Below are 17,506 nucleotides of genomic sequence, written 5' to 3'. Positions count from 1 at the left end.
TCAAATCCAGCCTCAGACACTTGACACTAGCTGTATGACCCTGGGCGAGTCACTTAAACCCCCATAGCCCACCAAAAAAAAAAAAAAAAGAATAAAGAATGAAAATTTCTTAGGCCTGTCCCTATCATCTTCCTTTAACTTGTCTGAGACTATTTCTTTTTGAGAAATGGACAAATCTTGAAAACCTAAGGTCAAAAGGGAAACTCTGGATTATTATCCACAATGGATGTAAGAACAGAGGCCTTCTACAGTTCAAGATGCCTTTTTATGCCTCAGAAAATTCTACTTCCTGGGATAATTAACCAAGTATGACATATTGACTAACTAGTGATGGCATAACAACAGCTAAGACTTCTATAGCATTCCACATACATTATCCCATTTGATTTTCAGTCATCCTGTCAAGTTGAATATTATTCCCAGTTTTACAAATAAGGAACTGAGGTCCATCCAGGGTAAGTGACTTGCCAAGTCCACTCAATTTGCAAGTAGCAGTTAAGGCTTAATAACCCTAGAGTTTATGGTTCTGTAGTTAGTATTCTTTTCACTACAACATAGCTGCCCCTGCCAAAACTCAAATACCTGTGTGGGTTTAAAAAAAAAGGGGAATGGAGGGAGTTTGATAAGTCAGTCTGTGACTGCTGAGTGGCAATCACAGGACTGTCAACTCTCCTGTCTTCCAAATTTCAGATTGTTATTCCTATAGAAATATTAGATCTCCAAATAAGAGAATCAACAGGGTTTCTTTCCCACTCCTCCCTTACTTTAGCACCTGGATGAGACATGGTGTTTGATCTAGCATGCCCTCAGGGAAAGACTGTTAGAGGTGGAGTCAGAGAACCCGGGTTCATATCCTAGCATTGTCACTTACTATATAACCCTGTCCAAGTCTCTTCACTTTTTTTTTGTTTTTGTTTTTTTGTTTTGTTTTGCTTTGTTTTTATCTCTTTTTTTTTTTTGTCTCTTCACTTCTTGATGCCTTGGTTTTCTCATCTATAAAATGCAAGTTAGATTATATGGCCTCTAAGGTCACTTTTAGCTCTAAATCTGAGATACTAAGCTGTTTGTAGAAAAATCAATACATTAACCTTTAACTTTGGTGACAAGTATAAGAAGTTAAATTCAAAATATGTTAAAAGGAAAAAAAAAACCCACACCTCAATTGTCTTGATGTTATACTTACCAGTTTCTCCAGCTGTTTTATTCTTCCCATGAGGTTTATAGAGAACATAAGAACAGCCTTTTACATGAAAGTGGTCATTAATTTGTCTAAACCATCTGAAAAAGCAAGAAGACTTATTATAGAACATTTTTTTGAAGAAAGCAAGCAACGCAAATTAAAATAAAGCTAAGTCAAAAATATAACATATTTAATATAACAATAATATTTACAGTAACCTCAAATAAAATATGTTCCTTCTATCAAGTAAACATCCTTCAGTACTAAAACTTTTCAAGGGGGGCAGCTAGGTGGCACAGTGAATAAAGTAATGGTCCTGGATTCAGAAGGACCTGAGTTCAAATCCGGCCTCAGACATTTGACACTTATTAGTTGTATGATCCTGGGCAAGTCATTTAACTCCAATTGCCCCACCCCCCCAAAAAAAACCACACACACAAATGTGGTCTCAGCACTTACTAAGTGTGTGACCTTCGGCAAGTCACTTAACTCTTAAAAAAAAACCCAATACTTTTAAAAATAAGTATATACCTAGAAAACAAAGTAGGTGTCCATTGACTGGGTAATAGCAGAGAGGGGAAAACTATAATAGATGAATGTCATAGAATATTATTGTACAGTAAGGAATAACAGAAAGAATTCAGAGGAACATAAGAAGATTTCCATGAACTGATGCAGTGATGTGAGAACAATGAACAAAATGGCTACAACAATACAAATGAAAAAAATCACTAAAAGCAAGCTGAACTCTAAGTAACTGAAAAAGTAATGAATGTCTCAGAGAACAAGTAATGAAACCTGCTTCCCCCATCCTCACAGGAGGGAGGCAGAGGCCTAGTAGGACAAAACAGTATATACATTGTCAAATGTGGTTCCTGTATCTTGTGTTTGGCTTAACTGTTTTCCTTTCTCATAAAGGAAGGTTTAATCTTTAGGGGGAATTTGTAAACGGGTTATAATATAAAGACAAAAAAGAAGCAATGAAATTTATCTTAAGAATAAAAATTAGGATCTATGATTTAAAGTGAGAAGTTATCCTGTTACATATAGGTTGATTTAATTTGCATAAACTAAGGCAAAGTGAAGTAAACAGGACCAAGAGAACAATTTATACAACAGCAACACTACTGTCAAGACAAATAGCTTTGAAAGGCTGAGGAACTCTGATCAATGTAATGACCAAGAAGTCTCATGATGAAACATGCTACCCACCAGATAGAGAGATGATGGACTCCAAGTGCAGAATGAAGGAGTCTATGTGTGCATGTTTACACATATATTTTATATGTGTGTATTCACATACTTATATATACATGTGTGTGTTCATACATGCATATACATATACACACATGAATGAGATGGCCAACAGGAGAACTGGCTTGACATTAAATGTTTGTAACAAGTTATATTTTTCTTGCTGAGAGCGGAGATATAGGGAAGAGGATTTAGACCTGAAAATAAAATAAAACTGGACTTTCACTAAGACTGCTTCATACCTCATTAATGTGATATATTTGGGCATACAGTCAACTCAGGAATTTGTTTTGCTTGAATATATATGTTTGTAACAGGTTTTGTTTTTCTTGCTTTTTAGTGAGGTACAGTATCTAAAGAGGGAGATGTGGAGGGAGACAGTGGTGTATAGAATTTGGACCTGAAAAAAAATTGAATTTTCATAAAAGTTATTTCATACCTCATTAATGTGGTATTTCCAGTAAAAGGACCAAACCGAATATCTTCAAATGGGGGTTGAAAGCCCAAAATGTGTAAAGCCTCTTCTTGAGTAACAGGTGGAAGACTACAAGAAAAGCAGCATTTATAATACACAGATATTTATATAATAACAATATTGTCAGGACAAATAGCTTTGTATGACTGAGAAACTCTGATCGATGTAATGATCCACCACAGTTCCAGATAGGTAGATACCCATATGACAAAAATACTTTAACAAAGACAAAGAGAAATTATCACAGAAATACAACTTTAAAATACAAGTCTGAGTTGGGAGAGGCAGCACATGCCAATGATCCCTACCTACTTCCAGGGATACTGCAGCTGGCAGATATCTTGAGCTTGGGAGTTCTGAATTTCTGCGAGCTAAGCCAATCAGGTGTCAACACTAAGACTAACACCAAATAGGTGAGTCCATTCAAGTTAGGTCTTACCAGGTAGCCAAAGAGGTGCAGATAAGCACAGGTCAGAAAAGGAATAAGTCAAAATTCCTGTGCCAATCACTGGTGATATTTGGCTCACAAGTAGCCCTTCCACTTTCAGCCAGTGAGATATGAGAAGACCCAGTATTAAGGGGGGTAAATTCTTATCGGATCAGAGGTGCAACAGATAAGTCAAGTTCAAAAAGCATTTGGGGGACACTGTATTTCAATGATATATATGACTTACTTTCCAGCTCCCATTGTGCTATACAAGAAATTCCAACAAGAGATCAAGGAGGAGATACCACAGGAAGTCTTATACTGAGGTCGACTGATACAGTACCTGAAAAGAGAATTGTTTATTTTCATTATTTGAATAGAAGCTATGCAAATAGATAGCTTATCAAAGGTCATATGATAATTGAAGGTTGCATTTTATGAAATATCAATCAATAAGCATTTATTAAGCACCTGCTAATTCCCAGGAACTGTAGTAGGTGATGGGGATATACTCAATGAATAAATCAATCTCTGTTTTCAAGATGATGAGGAAGGACATTCCAGGCAAGAGGAAGAGCCAGTGCAAAAACACAGAGTGAAGATGAAAGGCTAGAGGATTTAGGGTTGGATAAATCAATCTGAGAATCCTATCCATACAGAAAACTCCCATCAGCCTTTTCAATGGCTGTTCCCCACGCAGGAACTGCTCTCCTTCCTCACCTCCTCCACCTCCTGACTTCCCTAGCTTCCTGCAGCACTCATCTCAGATCCCACTTTCTGAAAGAGGCCTTTTTCAGTTCACCCCCACCTTCACCCCCATTCCTACTGCTACAAGGCACTGCTAGTGCCTTCCTTCTAAGATGTCTTCCATCTACTCTGTATGTAGCTTGTACATACATATTTGTCTCATGTTGAATCTCATTAGAATATGGTCTCCTCAAAAGTAGGGAATGTTTTTATCTTTCTTTCTGTCCCCAGCACTTATAGTGCCTGGCGTGTAGTAAGCACATAATAAAATTTGGTGATTGACTAACTGATTTGCCCAACTGCTAAGTAAAAGAGCTGGGGTAAGAACCTAGATTTCTAGAGCCCAGAGTTCTTTCTAGCTTACTATTCTTAATTCTTCAGTGGTTTCATGATCTCTAAAGGGGTACTCCCTGATCATTTAGATCCTAACCCATATACATCTCATTCTGTAAGATTTTGATCAATGACCCTCCATATTTCTCAATATGAATTTGAAAACAAAGTATAAATCCATATTTCTTCAAATTATTTTCAACTGATATTTATGCTTCTTTCTCATATTTCAAAAGAATTTTATATACCAATGTTGTCATGGAGCAGACATATACCAATGTGCAGAAAATATCTTTAAATCAAATATTAATCAAGTGTCTACTATATTCAAGACACTGAACTCTGACTCATAGCACTTTAAAAGAAGCATAAAAGTTTTTTCATGTAAAACTGTTTAATGCTACCAAACATTAGAGGTATAGGGATCCTTAGAGATCATCCATTCCAACCTTCTCATTTAAAAAAAAAAAAAAGAGGGGCGGCTAGGTGGCACAGTGGATTAAGCACCAGCCCTGGATTCAGGAGTACCTGAGTTCAAATCCGACCTCAGACACTTGATACTTACTAGCTGTGTGATCCTGGGCAGGTCACTTAACCCCCATTCCCCCAGGAAAAAAAAAAAGAGGAAATTGAAGCTTAGAAATGTTAATTGACTTTTCCAAGGTCACACAGCTTGTTAGTAGCGGACATAAAACTAAAAGCCAGGATTCCTATTCCAATGTCCTTTTTTCAATACCTCAAGGAATTTATAACCTAATTTCTGTAAACAGAAAATTGCTTAAACAGTTCAGGATAATGAAAAAAACTCAAGAAACACTGAATTTAACTTATCTTTCTTCCCCTAGTTATGTTCTACTAACAGACTTAATGAATAGTGTAATTGCCCTGAAGATGGAGGGAATGGAAAACAAGAGGCTTTGATAAGCTGCAATCTAAATTATTTTTACCTGAATCATCTAGAGTTAGCTGAAAATGGGGAAAAAAATACAGATATTCTTCAAAGAACACATATCACACGTACTCTATATTTCAATTCTTTCATAACAAGTAGGCAAATCCGGCCTCAGACACTTGACACTTACTAGCTGTGTGACCCTGGGCAAGTCACTTAACCCTCATTGCTCTGCCAAAAAAAAAAAAGATTAAGTGACTTGACCAAAGTTGCAAAAAATGTATTTGAACCTATATATACTTTGTCGTTATATATATTTTATGTATATTTCCTGTCTTTCTAACCAAACTGCGAGCCCCATGAGAACAGGTACTATTTCACACTTCTTTGGATCTTCACCACCACAAGCACTGACCATATTAGCACTAAAATTTCATATAAATTAGTAAGAAATTAGTGACAAACATGCTTAAGTGCTTTTAACTATTTGATAACTGCCATTAAAATACTACCATCGCCTGAGGTCTAATACTTTTCGCTGCTTAATGTCTTCAAGTGTAGAATACTGAGGACACTCCTTGTTATGTTTTCCCTTTTTTTCTGAAGTCTTTTTTTTGGAAACTTGTTTCTTCACGTTGCCTGAAAAAGGAAATCTTGGAATTACTACTTCATAGTATGTTACAATTACAATCGCTTCCAAATGTACAGTAAAACTTAAAAGGGATTTTTGTCAGTATCGTTAAAAATGATATGCTCAAGCGTATTTAAATACCACTTATTTCTGGGAATCCTCCATTGCTATAAAAAAAATTCCTAACTGAAATATCAAAAGTGTTTCTTTTCCAGAGCCTCACATTTTTGTCACTTAGCTTATAAATTATCTATATAACTTTAGTCACATCTGAAAAATGAGATAACCATATGGCAATATGTTTAAGTTACCTTTTTTAAAAATCATTTATAAAACCATAAAATTAACTCTTGCAATAAAACCATTAAAAGCATTAAGGTAATATCTGAAAAGTACTATTTTGAAAACTTCAGACCATAGACTTTAAAAAATAATTACATATATACAGTGTTAAAAAAAAAAATCATTGGTTAGGGGCAGCTAGGTGGCACAGTGGATAAAGCACCGGCCCTGGATTCAGGAGGACCTAAATTCAAATCTGACCTCAGTCACTTGACACTTACTAGCTGTGTGACCCTGGGCAAGTCACTTAACCCCAATTGCCTCACCCAAAAATAAAAATCATTGGCTCTAGGACCAGAGCCAAAACCATCTGTAACCTTCACATAGACTAATTTCATTGAAGTGCTCTATAAATTAATGATAATAACTGACATTTATATTCCACTTTAAAGATTACAAAGCAGTTTACAAACAATATTTCATTTGGGCCTCACAATAGCCTATGAGTTACATACAAAAGATATTATTGTCCCCATTTTGCCAATAAGGACATCAGGACTGAAAGAAGATCCATGATCTACTTGTCTATGCTCACAAAATCAGTATCAGAAACAGGATTTGAACCTGAGCCTTCTGAATTACAAGCTTAGTAATTTAAACATTGTGCACAGAGAAAGCAATACTGTTTGATGAAGAACTGTTACTGATGTAACTATTCTCAGCAATACAATGATCCAAGACAATCCCAAAAAACTAATGATGAAGCATACTATCCACCTCCATAGAAAGAACTGATACTTATTGAACACAGACTGAAGCATGCTATTTTTCACTTTATTTCTTTCATTTTTTTATTCATTCTCTTGTACAAAATGACTACTACGATAACGTTTTACATAATTGCACATGTATAACCCACATCTGATTGCTTACCACAAATGGGGGGGGGTAGAGAAAAAATTTGGAACTTAAAACTATAAATAACAATGTTTATTATCAAAAATAAATAAATGAATAAATGCATGAATGAATGAATTGAAATGATTAAACCAGTTAAATATTTTTAAATATTTGATTATGTCTTAGGTGTTTGTTTTTAAATAAAGTATGTATTCTTTTATTGACCTAGATTATCTAAAAGCTAGTACCTTCTAATCATGAGTCTTTTCAGGGAGTTTATGGGTACGGCAGGTCCAGAATCATGACTAACACTAGTAGAAGAGACTCCTAGTGTAGAATTCACTCCACTGATTTAGATCAGCAACTCATCTGTTAGTTATAGTCTTCTATAGTTGCCTTGGGCACTTAGAAGTACCTTGTACATCGTTAAATGGCTAGTATGTGTCAGAGGCAGAATATCAGCCCAGGCCTTCATGACCAAATGATTCTATCCACTTGCGCTACCTCTTCCATTAGTCCTTTGGCAATCCTGAAGTGTAAATATTCAGCAACGTTCTAAGAGAAAAACCATCAAAATATTGGGCATCAACTTTAATCCACAGTAGCACGTGCTCTATACGGTAACCTGTCCGTAATGCAACCAGTTATTGGCTAGAATTATACCTGTTGTTGTTAGAGAGGGAATTATATTATTCCAGATGAAATTCTGGGGTAGTGAAAACTTTAAGAAGAGGAAACAAAATTTCCCCTTGAATCATTTCTTCTGATCCTTCTCAGATCCAATTTAATTTTTCACAGAGCTTAACCACCACTGGCAAAACTTTGCCAAAACTTCTGATGCCAAACTCATACTTATCTCTGACTCTTGGTTCCTTCATATGTAAAGAGTGGGTATTGGACTACATCACCTCCAAAGTCCTTTTCAGTCAATGAATGTTTTCCCTCCCTTTTAACTGTGAGCCTTGGTTTCTAGAACCACAAAGGAAAGAAAACCTATCTCCTGCCATGTTTCCTGGGTTTTCTAATCATCTCTCAGTTGCCTTTTTTTTTTTTTTTTTAGTGAGGCAATTGGGGTTAAGTGACTTGTCCAGGGTCACACAGCTAGTAAGTGTTAAGTGTGTGAGGCCGGATTTGAACTCAGGTACTCCTGACTCCAGGGCCAGTGCTCTATCCACTGCACCACCTAGCTGCCCCTCTCAGTTGCTTTTTTAAACAAATGGATCTAGGACCTGACAGGTAAGAGATCTGAGACTAAAGTATAGGGCTGTGCACAGCCAATCTCAACCCCCCAACCACAGGTCAAATCGGCCTACATAGCTGTTTGTGTTCATGTGTTCTTGCTCTTCCTTAGCATTTAATTCCTATAATCCTCTTGGGACATATGCCTGTTGTACATTCCAAATATGCATATGCCATGAAATACCAAACATTCTAACTTAGCAGTGAGCAGGCTCAAAGACTTAACTGCATTCAATGTTGTAGAAGGCAAATGGGGTCATTTAGCTTAATAGATATTCCTAGGGTAGAATTGGGGTAGAGGATAGTGGGAAGAAAGATGTAGGAAAGTTCACCACAAACTAATCCTGATAGCAAATCCCTACTTTTCCCCTCTACTTCAATCACTCCCACCCAACTACCTGATTACTGAAGGAGCAGAGGTGGCATTTGTATAGCACTGTAAGTTTAAAAGCACTTTCTCCATAGACCTGGGTCCTAATTTTAACTTAGCCACTGATTAACAGAGTGAAGTGAAACAATTCACTGAACTTCCCTTAATCTCAGTTTACTCATCTATAACATGAGTATAAAACCATATACTCTACATACTACCCCCATCGTTAATATATGTAAAGGGGTGTTACTATAGAAATCTGAATGCACAAAAGAAATACATTAATGAAATAAAATCCTCTTTTTTTTACAGAAGTGGTGACTTCAAGTTATCAAAAATAATACACAGAGGGGCAGCTAGGTGGAGCAGTGGATAAAGCACCGGCCCTGGATTCAGGAGGACCTGAGTTCAAATCTGTGACCTCAGACACTTGACACTTACTAGCTGTGTGACCCTGGGCAAGTCACTTAACCCCAATTGCGTCACCAAAAAAAAAAATACATAAAGCTGTAATGTACCCAAAGGCACAAAACAGAAATGCTTATTTGTTTTAGACAATAATTTCAGTCCTTGTATTTGGGGAGAAATCGTTTAAACCATTTATTTCTCTAAGTATGTTCTTATTAAAAAGCTTTTATTTTTCTTTACATTTGAATTAAGTGATTCCTTACCTGATTTATTTTTCAAGTTTGCAGTCACTCCATTAAATTCCGACTTATCGATTTCCCAGGCAAGTGGCAGCTTGCCAAAACTGTTAGATAAGCTTTCCAAGTTACTATCTTCATTGTAGATGAACTCTGAGGAACTAGTTGGGATACCAATGTATCTGGCTGAATTATTTCCAACAGTTACAGAACTGCTATTGGCAAGGCAAGAAGAAAGAGAAGAGTTTGGAGTTTTATAGATTGAGGTTGCCTGGTTGAGAAAGGCATAGTCTGAGCAGATGGCATAGATTTTTTCCCGAGTATGAGTCACTGGACAACTCCATGGATAACGACCATCTCCTCCAGAACCCAGTGGTACTGTTGGAGCATCGGTGGGGCAGAAGGATTTGACAGCAACTTTCAAATTCTGTTCTGGAGATTTGCTTTCGGGCTTATGGTCACCGTTTCCAGAATCATTTGATCTTTCTGTGTCTACAATGTTAGGCATTGAATGAAATGGCAAAATGTTGTTTCCAAGAAGATTTATTGCAACAACTTCAACAGCCTACAGCATTCTCCAAAGATTTACACGGGGTTATTTGGAACACCTAAATAAAGAGGGAGGAACAAAGAGAAATAGATCAGCAAGCAAATACATGCCCCTAAGAGAAATGAAATGTTTACTATTAAATGATATTCACCCTTAGTTACAAATGGCCTCTGGAGCAACTGACAAGCCTCTGTTTATATTACTTTAAAATGAAACACTTATGAAAATCAATAAGCATTTATTAAGTGACTACTACATGTTGATCACTGTGCTAGGAAATTATGTTAACTTTATTTTTTGAAGGTGAAGTACTATAGAAACTCAAAATAGGAAGGGTGAAGTTCATAGAACTTCACTGAAGTGTCTTAATCAGCAAAGTGTAAGTAACCTATATAGAAATCTATCACCTGACAAGAAGCGATCCTAATTGGTTAAGAAAAGGGTTGATTATCAAGTCCAGACGGGTTACCTTTGGAAGAAAGTGGAGAAAGGTTTAAACAAGTAATTGAATAGAGGACTTGGGAACTGGAGATAGAGAACACAACAGAGAACCACCTGGTGAACACAATCACAAGCAGCTTTAGGAGAAAACCTTGCTCTGTAGGGGGCACACACCTTCAGAACAGAGACTTTCAAAGGACTTAATCCCAATTCCATCATTCTTTGATCTTTCCAACTCTTGGCAAAATAGGTTGTTCCTCCATTCATTTCCTTATTTATAGAAGCACAGAACGTTGGAGTTTGAAAGGAACCTGAGAGGTCATGTAGTCCAACCCCCACCCCTCCCAATTCTAAGTAGAAATAAAAATATTGACAACTTTCAACCTTTATAAAAATAAAAAAGTACTGAAAAATTATCAAGACATACAGAAAATAACAAGTATTCAAAGGATTAATTAAATCCACAGAGAAGCCAACCAACAATGTAAAAAGACAGTGGCCCCAGAATAAGAAAACCTAAGTTCCTGACTATTCCCCTTACTAGCTGTATGCCCTTGAGCAAATTACTTATTTTTTGGAGCCTGGGTGGGTAAATGGCAGGTGAAAGTGGGGGTGGGGGAGAAGTAAATACCTGTTTACATAGTATCTATATGAAAGAACTTTGTAACAACATTTATCCATTCAACAAATATATATGTATATATTTGGATATTTATATATAAACTCTTATTATTTTTAGCTAATTCCAAAAGCCATTCTACTATCTAACTATATCCACTGGAAGAGAATTAATCTGCTTTAAATCTATCACACTAAATTTTAAAACTATTTTTTTTAACTTTAGCATCTGTTCAGGAAATGTGTTGTTGTTGTTTTGAGGTAAACTTTGGAATTTCCTTCTGCTGATACAAATCAGACTTGCTCTACACCTTATAGTCTTAGAGAGCTTCCTCAGACAGAAAGGTTAAGTCAACTCAACATGCACTTATTAAAGAGCCTTCTACTATGTCAGGCACTATGCTAAGGGGTGAAGTTAAAAAGAAAAGCAAAAGACATTCCCTGTTCTCAAAGAGCTCAAGAACTAATAAGGGAAACAATAAAACAACTATATAGAATAAGATTAAAAACTGGATGAATTGGAAAAAACCAAGAACGGGAAGACATTATTAGCATTAAGAGGGATCGGGAGAGGTTTCCTGCAGATGTGAACTTATCTGGGATTTGGAGATAGGAGAGCCAAGAGGCAGAGATAAAGGAGTTATTTTCAGGTAGGAGGGACAGCCAATGAAAATGCACAGAGTAGGAAGATGGAATGTCTTTTATAAGGAATAGTAAGAGTATATGTGGTGAAGTAAGATGTAAGTAAATTGGAAAAGTAGGATGGTGTCCCATTATGGAAGGCTTTTTGACTTGCCATTACTCTCACAGCCAGCATGGACTTGAATCCAGACCTTCCCAACTCTATGACCAGCACTCTACCACATCGCAGTTTATTTTTATGAAACCATCTAATAAACATTCAATATTCTTCTTAGAAGATTTTTTTTGTGAAAATTGTTTTTTGAAATATTTTTGTTAAATATTTTAACAAAGTAAGATTATACTTAGAGGTAGTGAAAGCTTTCTTATGAGGGGATGACAATGCTATTTGAATTTTTGCTCAGAAGTATAAGGAATACAGTCACAGAAGACAAACAATGAGAGAAGTTAACTAAAAACTGAACAGTTGAGAAGATATGAACATTTCTCAAAATAAGAAAACAAACTATTAACCATAGGAAAGAATGTTCCAAAGCACTACTAACATAAATGCAAATTAAAACAACTCTGAGGTTTCACCTTTCACCCAGTAAATTAGCAAAGAAGACCAAAAATGAGAATAGTCATTGTTGGAGGGGTTAGAGAAAGACATTCACACTGATACATTGTTGACAGAGCTGTGACCTGATCCAATCATTCTGGAAAGGAATTTGAAATTATGTGAAAAGAGTGACTAAAATGCCAATAGCCTTTGACCTAGAGATTCCACTGCAGGGCACAGTCAAAAGAGGTCTATGACAAAAATAAAGACCCCCATGTATGCCAAAATATTCACAGTAGCAATTTTTTTAGTAGCAAAGAAATAGAAACAACAAGATAGCCATCAGTAGGGTAATAGCCTGACAAAGTATATTATATGACTGTAACACTACTATCAAAAAAAATCAAAACCAAATGCTGAGAAATTATAATTCCCAATCTTGGTCCCAAAGAAGAGTTATGAAAGTACACATCTTCAACCTTCTTTGCAGAGTTGGGTATCTATGGGTATGGAACACTACCTATAACATCAAACTTTTTTTATATGTTGGTTAGTTTTGTAGAACTTTTTCCTTTGGATTCTATATTGTAAAGGATATTTCGCAGATTAAAGGGATACATTGGGATGTAGGTGATGTAAAAAAAAGATCTCAATAATTTTTTTCGGGGGGGTGGGGTAGGGCAATGAGGGTTAAGCTACTTGCTCAAGGTCACACAGCTAGTAAGTGTCAAGTGTCTGAGGTCACATTTGAACTCAGGTCCACCTGAATCCAGGGCCAGTGCTTTATCTACTGCACCACCTAGCTGCCCCCACCCAGTAATAGAGTGAAAAAAGATTAGTGGAAGTAGATGATGACTCTCTGTTGAGAGGTACCATGTTGACCTGACCTCATCAATGAGGAAGCATGCTGTCTTCCTGAGACTTGTATCTTGTACATGATTGTCTCACAAGACCTGGCAAACCTAATGACCATACTCAATTTTAGTGATTCCCATGGGAATAAATAGTGAGAAGACCGGAGACCATGCCAGTAAAGGAATTAGGTATGTTTAGTCTAGAGAAGAAAAGACGGGTTAAGTGCTACAATTGCTATATTCAAAATTTTTTATCACATAAAATGATAAAACTTATTCAACTTATCTCCAGAGGCAAAATAGGAACAATAATAATGTTATAGTAAATTTTCACCTATATGTAAAAAGTGGTTTCATAATAATTTAGAGCTCTACAAAAATCTCAGGAATTGATACCATCCCTAGAAATCTTCAATCGGAAGTAAGCTAAACATTATTGGACATATTGGAGAAGATTCCTTAATTTGGACAAGATGACTCCTGAGGGTGCCTTCCAACTGAGCTTGTGTGGTCCTGTCCATATGGAACAAGACCAATCCAGAGGTTAAAATAGTTTTAAGAACTATTATTGTCCTTAGTTATTTCTCTAGTCTTATTAAAAACAAATGATAGCTTCAAAATGAATAGTAAATAGTGGGGCAGCTAGGTGGCACAGTGGATAAAGCACCGGCCCTGGATTCAGGAGTTCCTGAGTTCAAATCCTGCCTCAGACACTTAACACTTACTAGCTGTGTGACCCTGGGCAAGTCACTTAACCCCATTGCCCATGTTAAAAATTTAAAAAAAAAATGAATAGTAAATACTGGATGGGGTGATAAGGCACTGTGGAGATTATTGAGGACCAGATTCTTCTCATCCTCAATATTTATTTGCCTTGTCTGCTGACAACTCCATTGGAGGAAAGGGAGTCTATTTAATACCAATCTTCTCATGTTTGTGTTTGTTACCAGCTCTGGTCTAGCAGGGGAAAGTTGAAAACTCTGGTTTATTGAAGTTTTAACTATTATGTGTGGAGTTCTATTATCCATGCTGTCCCTGTTCTTTATTACAAACAATATAAAATCAACTATGGGATTGAAGCTTTAGGGGGGGTATGTACATACACATATATGTACATATATACATATACCTATGAACATACATATACATACATGTATCTGTGTGTGTATATACACAGCTTTTTCTTGCAATTTGAAGCCTAAGAGAAAGCATTCTAGAGGAAGACAAGATCAGTCCTTTATCTATTTCCCAACATTAATATGCTGTTCAAGTAAAATAATGCTTCATTTGTCTAATAATTGAAATTTCTTCTTCTAAATGTCACAAAGAAAAAAAACTAACTTGACCATCATGCATGGAAGGCCTTCTAAAACCTATAACATATTTTTCTTCCTTCTCAAACATAACACACTGAACACAATTAAAACTTTTCTTCATTACTCAAGGTCATATTTATGAACATCAATGACTGTGTAGCACTATAAAACAGTGATTCTTTCAGGGTTCCTGGGGTATATAGAGCAGCTTGCCTCAGACTGCTTTATGTATTTTTTGAAAATTTTGTCGGTTTTTATAATATTCAGTCTCTTTTCTCATTCTCAGTTCAAATACAATATGATTTTCTTCATCACCCCAGTGTTAGTACCCTTTCCCAAAATTTGGTAGAAATATGCTAATTAGAGGGAGAAACTTTCCAACCAAAGATAAGCTCCAAATCAAGTACCCCAATACTTGTATTTGATATTGGTATGCTTTTGTAAATTTTTTATTCTCAGTAATGAGAGATTCCTTAATGGTATAGGTGTTTCATTTTTTGTCTTTGTATTCCCAATACCTAGCATAGTGCCTTGAACATAGCAGTGATAGATACTTAATGGATGAATGAAATAGTCAAACAATATCTCCCTTATTGTTGCTATCAGTTTGCTATCTCTAGAAGCCCTTTCTCCTAATTTGCAATTTGAAATCTGCCAGGGACCATGAAAACAAATAACTAAGCTTTTTAGAACTGTACCTAAAATAAGAGTTAAGAGTTTCTCATTGAAATCTCCCAAAGTTAATGAACTTAGAGTAGGGAGACTTGGGTTCAAATCCTAGATCTGATATTTACTAGCTCTCGGACCAAGTCACTTAACCTCTATAGAGTGGCAGTTTGCTCATAATTTACACTGCCTAATGGGGTGGTTTTGAGGAAAATTCTTTGTAAACAAGAAAGCACTATATAAATGTATTATCATTAACTTTGTTGAATCTATTTAGGCTTTTCTGAAGCTTCTTCCCCACTATCAACTGCACTCCAGACAGGTTGCCAAATAACTGCTTATGTCAGAAGGTGCTGTTAATGAAATGTACCTAAAACCCTGTAAGCTCAGATCTGGTTTCTTCTAAAAGTTCTTCATAATTTATTTATCAACACATTTATAACAAGTGCTCCTCACCTTAGGCATTAGAGTCTTTCCTGAAAAGTTGTATGTAAACTGAACCTTAGATGAATATTTTAAAAACACGAGTTTGTTGTTTAAAAGAATCATATTAAACCCAGTAAAAAAACAAAGAAAAAAAAAAGCTTTTGCAGAGCAGAAAACCACCTAATTTGTCGCTGCTGCTTTGTAAGCGATAATTGTTAGATACCGAGTTTAAAGAGGGAGATGCACTAAGAAGCTATTCCTCCAAAAATCAATATTGCCCCCCCACTCCTCTTAGTGGACCCATTTTACATGGGGGAAACTGAGGCATTGGGGCAGTTGAATGACTTTATCAAGGTCAAATAACAGGTTAACAGCACAGCCAGGACTAGATCGTAGATTACCTTCCTCTGTAATGTTAGTCCCATCAGACAATAACGAACCACAAGGACTGCAGCCAGCCTTCCTCCCCTCCGTCCCCCTGCCCGCGTCGGTACACCTCACTCAGCTTTCACCTATCCTTAAGCCATATTCCTTCCTCCCCCCCCCCCCCCCCGCCCTCCTCTTTCCTAAATCAGAACAGGAGCTCAGGATCTCGGGGAAGAAGGCTGGACTGCCTAGCTGACCTCTAAGGTCTCTTCCGAGGCTAGAATCCCTCTAAGGGCACACAAGGCACAAGCATCCCGATTGCCTGGGGCACCGCGGGGAGCAGAAGAAGGTGGCCCCAGGACCAAACACTGCTTTTCCTCTCTTTTCCTGCAGCTCAGGGAGCCGGTGTCGGCTCCCTTGGCTCAGGTTGGAGGCCGGCAGAGGGGGAGGGAAGTGGGGCAGGAGCCTTAGGGTCGTCAGTCTCGGACCTTGTCTCCGAGTCGAAGTGGCACCGCGACAGGTCGGGAGGAGCGGGGAGCGACAGGGCAGTGCGCCTAGCCCCTGCTGGTCTGGCGGCGGCCGAGGGCTCGGACCGCTGGGCCTCGGCTAGGGGAAGATGCGAGCTGGGAGAGAGGTACCCCCGGGACCGGCCGCATGCACGCACGCACACACGTACTCACTCACCCCGGGCAGCTGCAGAGCCGGAGCAGCCTCGAGGTTCCAGCCCCAGCGAGCCCCGTCTCCCTCCCCTCCGGAGATGTGGTTTCTACCTCCCCGGGGTTGGCTAAGTAGCAGAAGGGGTGGAGAAAGGCCCAGCCTGTCAGAGCATGCAGGGATAGACCGCCCCGGCCCCAGCACCGGAAGCTCAGGGCTCCGATCCCAAATCGGGTGGCCGGAGGGCGGGACGGGGGGACGATGCTCGGGCTTTTACCGTGGATTCACATTTTTCTGCCGGCTTCTGTGTCCCTGGGGGGAAAGGTCACAGTAGCTGCAGCGGGAAAGGCTGTACCCGTCGCTATTCATTTATCCTCTGAAGCAAAAGTGAATTCTGGCCTGGCTTTGGAAAGGGGCCGGTTCCCACTGTCTACTCTATCCCTATCTAAGCTTAGCGGCAGCTAAGGAGGAGGCAAGACACAAAAGTAGCAGCTGGTCCGGGTCTAGCACCGAGCCAGAAAAAAAAGACGTGGACTAATGAGATGGAGGAGGGGAAAGCAGGATGGAATGAGGAAATGCTCCAATGGGTTTAATAGTACTTGGCTTTTAGATAGCACCTCAAGGCCTTTTCTCAGATTTCTTATTTCAATAGCTGTAGCAAGCCCACAGAGGGGTCACTGGGATCGTGAAGCAACTGAAGACTGTGCCACCAGATTTATTGAACCGTAAGCTGTCCCGCAAGCATTTATTAAGCCCTTAACAATATGAGAGGAGGTTTGACATGGTCAGACCGTAAAGATTTTTAAATCATGTCTCTACTATTTTGAAGTCCCTGTAATAATATTAAAAGACAGAAGAGAGGGCAGCTAGGTGGCGTAGTAGATAAAGCACTGGCCCTGGATTGAAGAGGACCTGAGTTCAAATTCGAACTCAGACACTTGACACTTACTAGCTATATGACCCTGGGCAAGTCACTTAACCCTCATTGCCCTGCAAAAAAAAAGAAAAGACAGAAAGACTCATTCTACAGGTCGGGCTCTCATGGATTTTTAAAA

At 38.0% G+C, this 17,506-nt stretch overlaps 1 protein-coding gene across 3 annotated transcripts in view; it reads right to left on the bottom strand.

Annotated features, from left to right (window-relative positions):
* BIVM (basic, immunoglobulin-like variable motif containing) overlaps positions 1–16,628 on the bottom strand; it is a 40,221-nt gene extending 23,593 nt beyond the window's left edge. Inside the window, exons 1-6 of one of the 3 annotated variants that reach the window (XM_043993148.1) lie at positions 16,482–16,628; positions 9,405–9,985; positions 5,821–5,947; positions 3,584–3,679; positions 2,874–2,978; positions 1,184–1,278 (exon numbers count right to left, since the gene is read on the bottom strand). In XM_043993148.1, coding sequence (XP_043849083.1) covers positions 1,184–1,278; positions 2,874–2,978; positions 3,584–3,679; positions 5,821–5,947; positions 9,405–9,885 — 904 coding nt within the window. In that variant the 5' untranslated portion in view covers positions 9,886–9,985; positions 16,482–16,628. The other 2 variants (XM_043993146.1, XM_043993147.1) reach the window with 2 other exon arrangements.
* Between the last annotated feature and the right edge of the window lie 878 nt (positions 16,629–17,506).

This window comes from Dromiciops gliroides, chromosome 3 (assembly GCF_019393635.1).
Source record: "Dromiciops gliroides isolate mDroGli1 chromosome 3, mDroGli1.pri, whole genome shotgun sequence".
NCBI classification, from domain to species: domain Eukaryota; kingdom Metazoa; phylum Chordata; class Mammalia; order Microbiotheria; family Microbiotheriidae; genus Dromiciops; species Dromiciops gliroides.
This window is presented reverse-complemented; position numbering and strand designations above follow the sequence as displayed.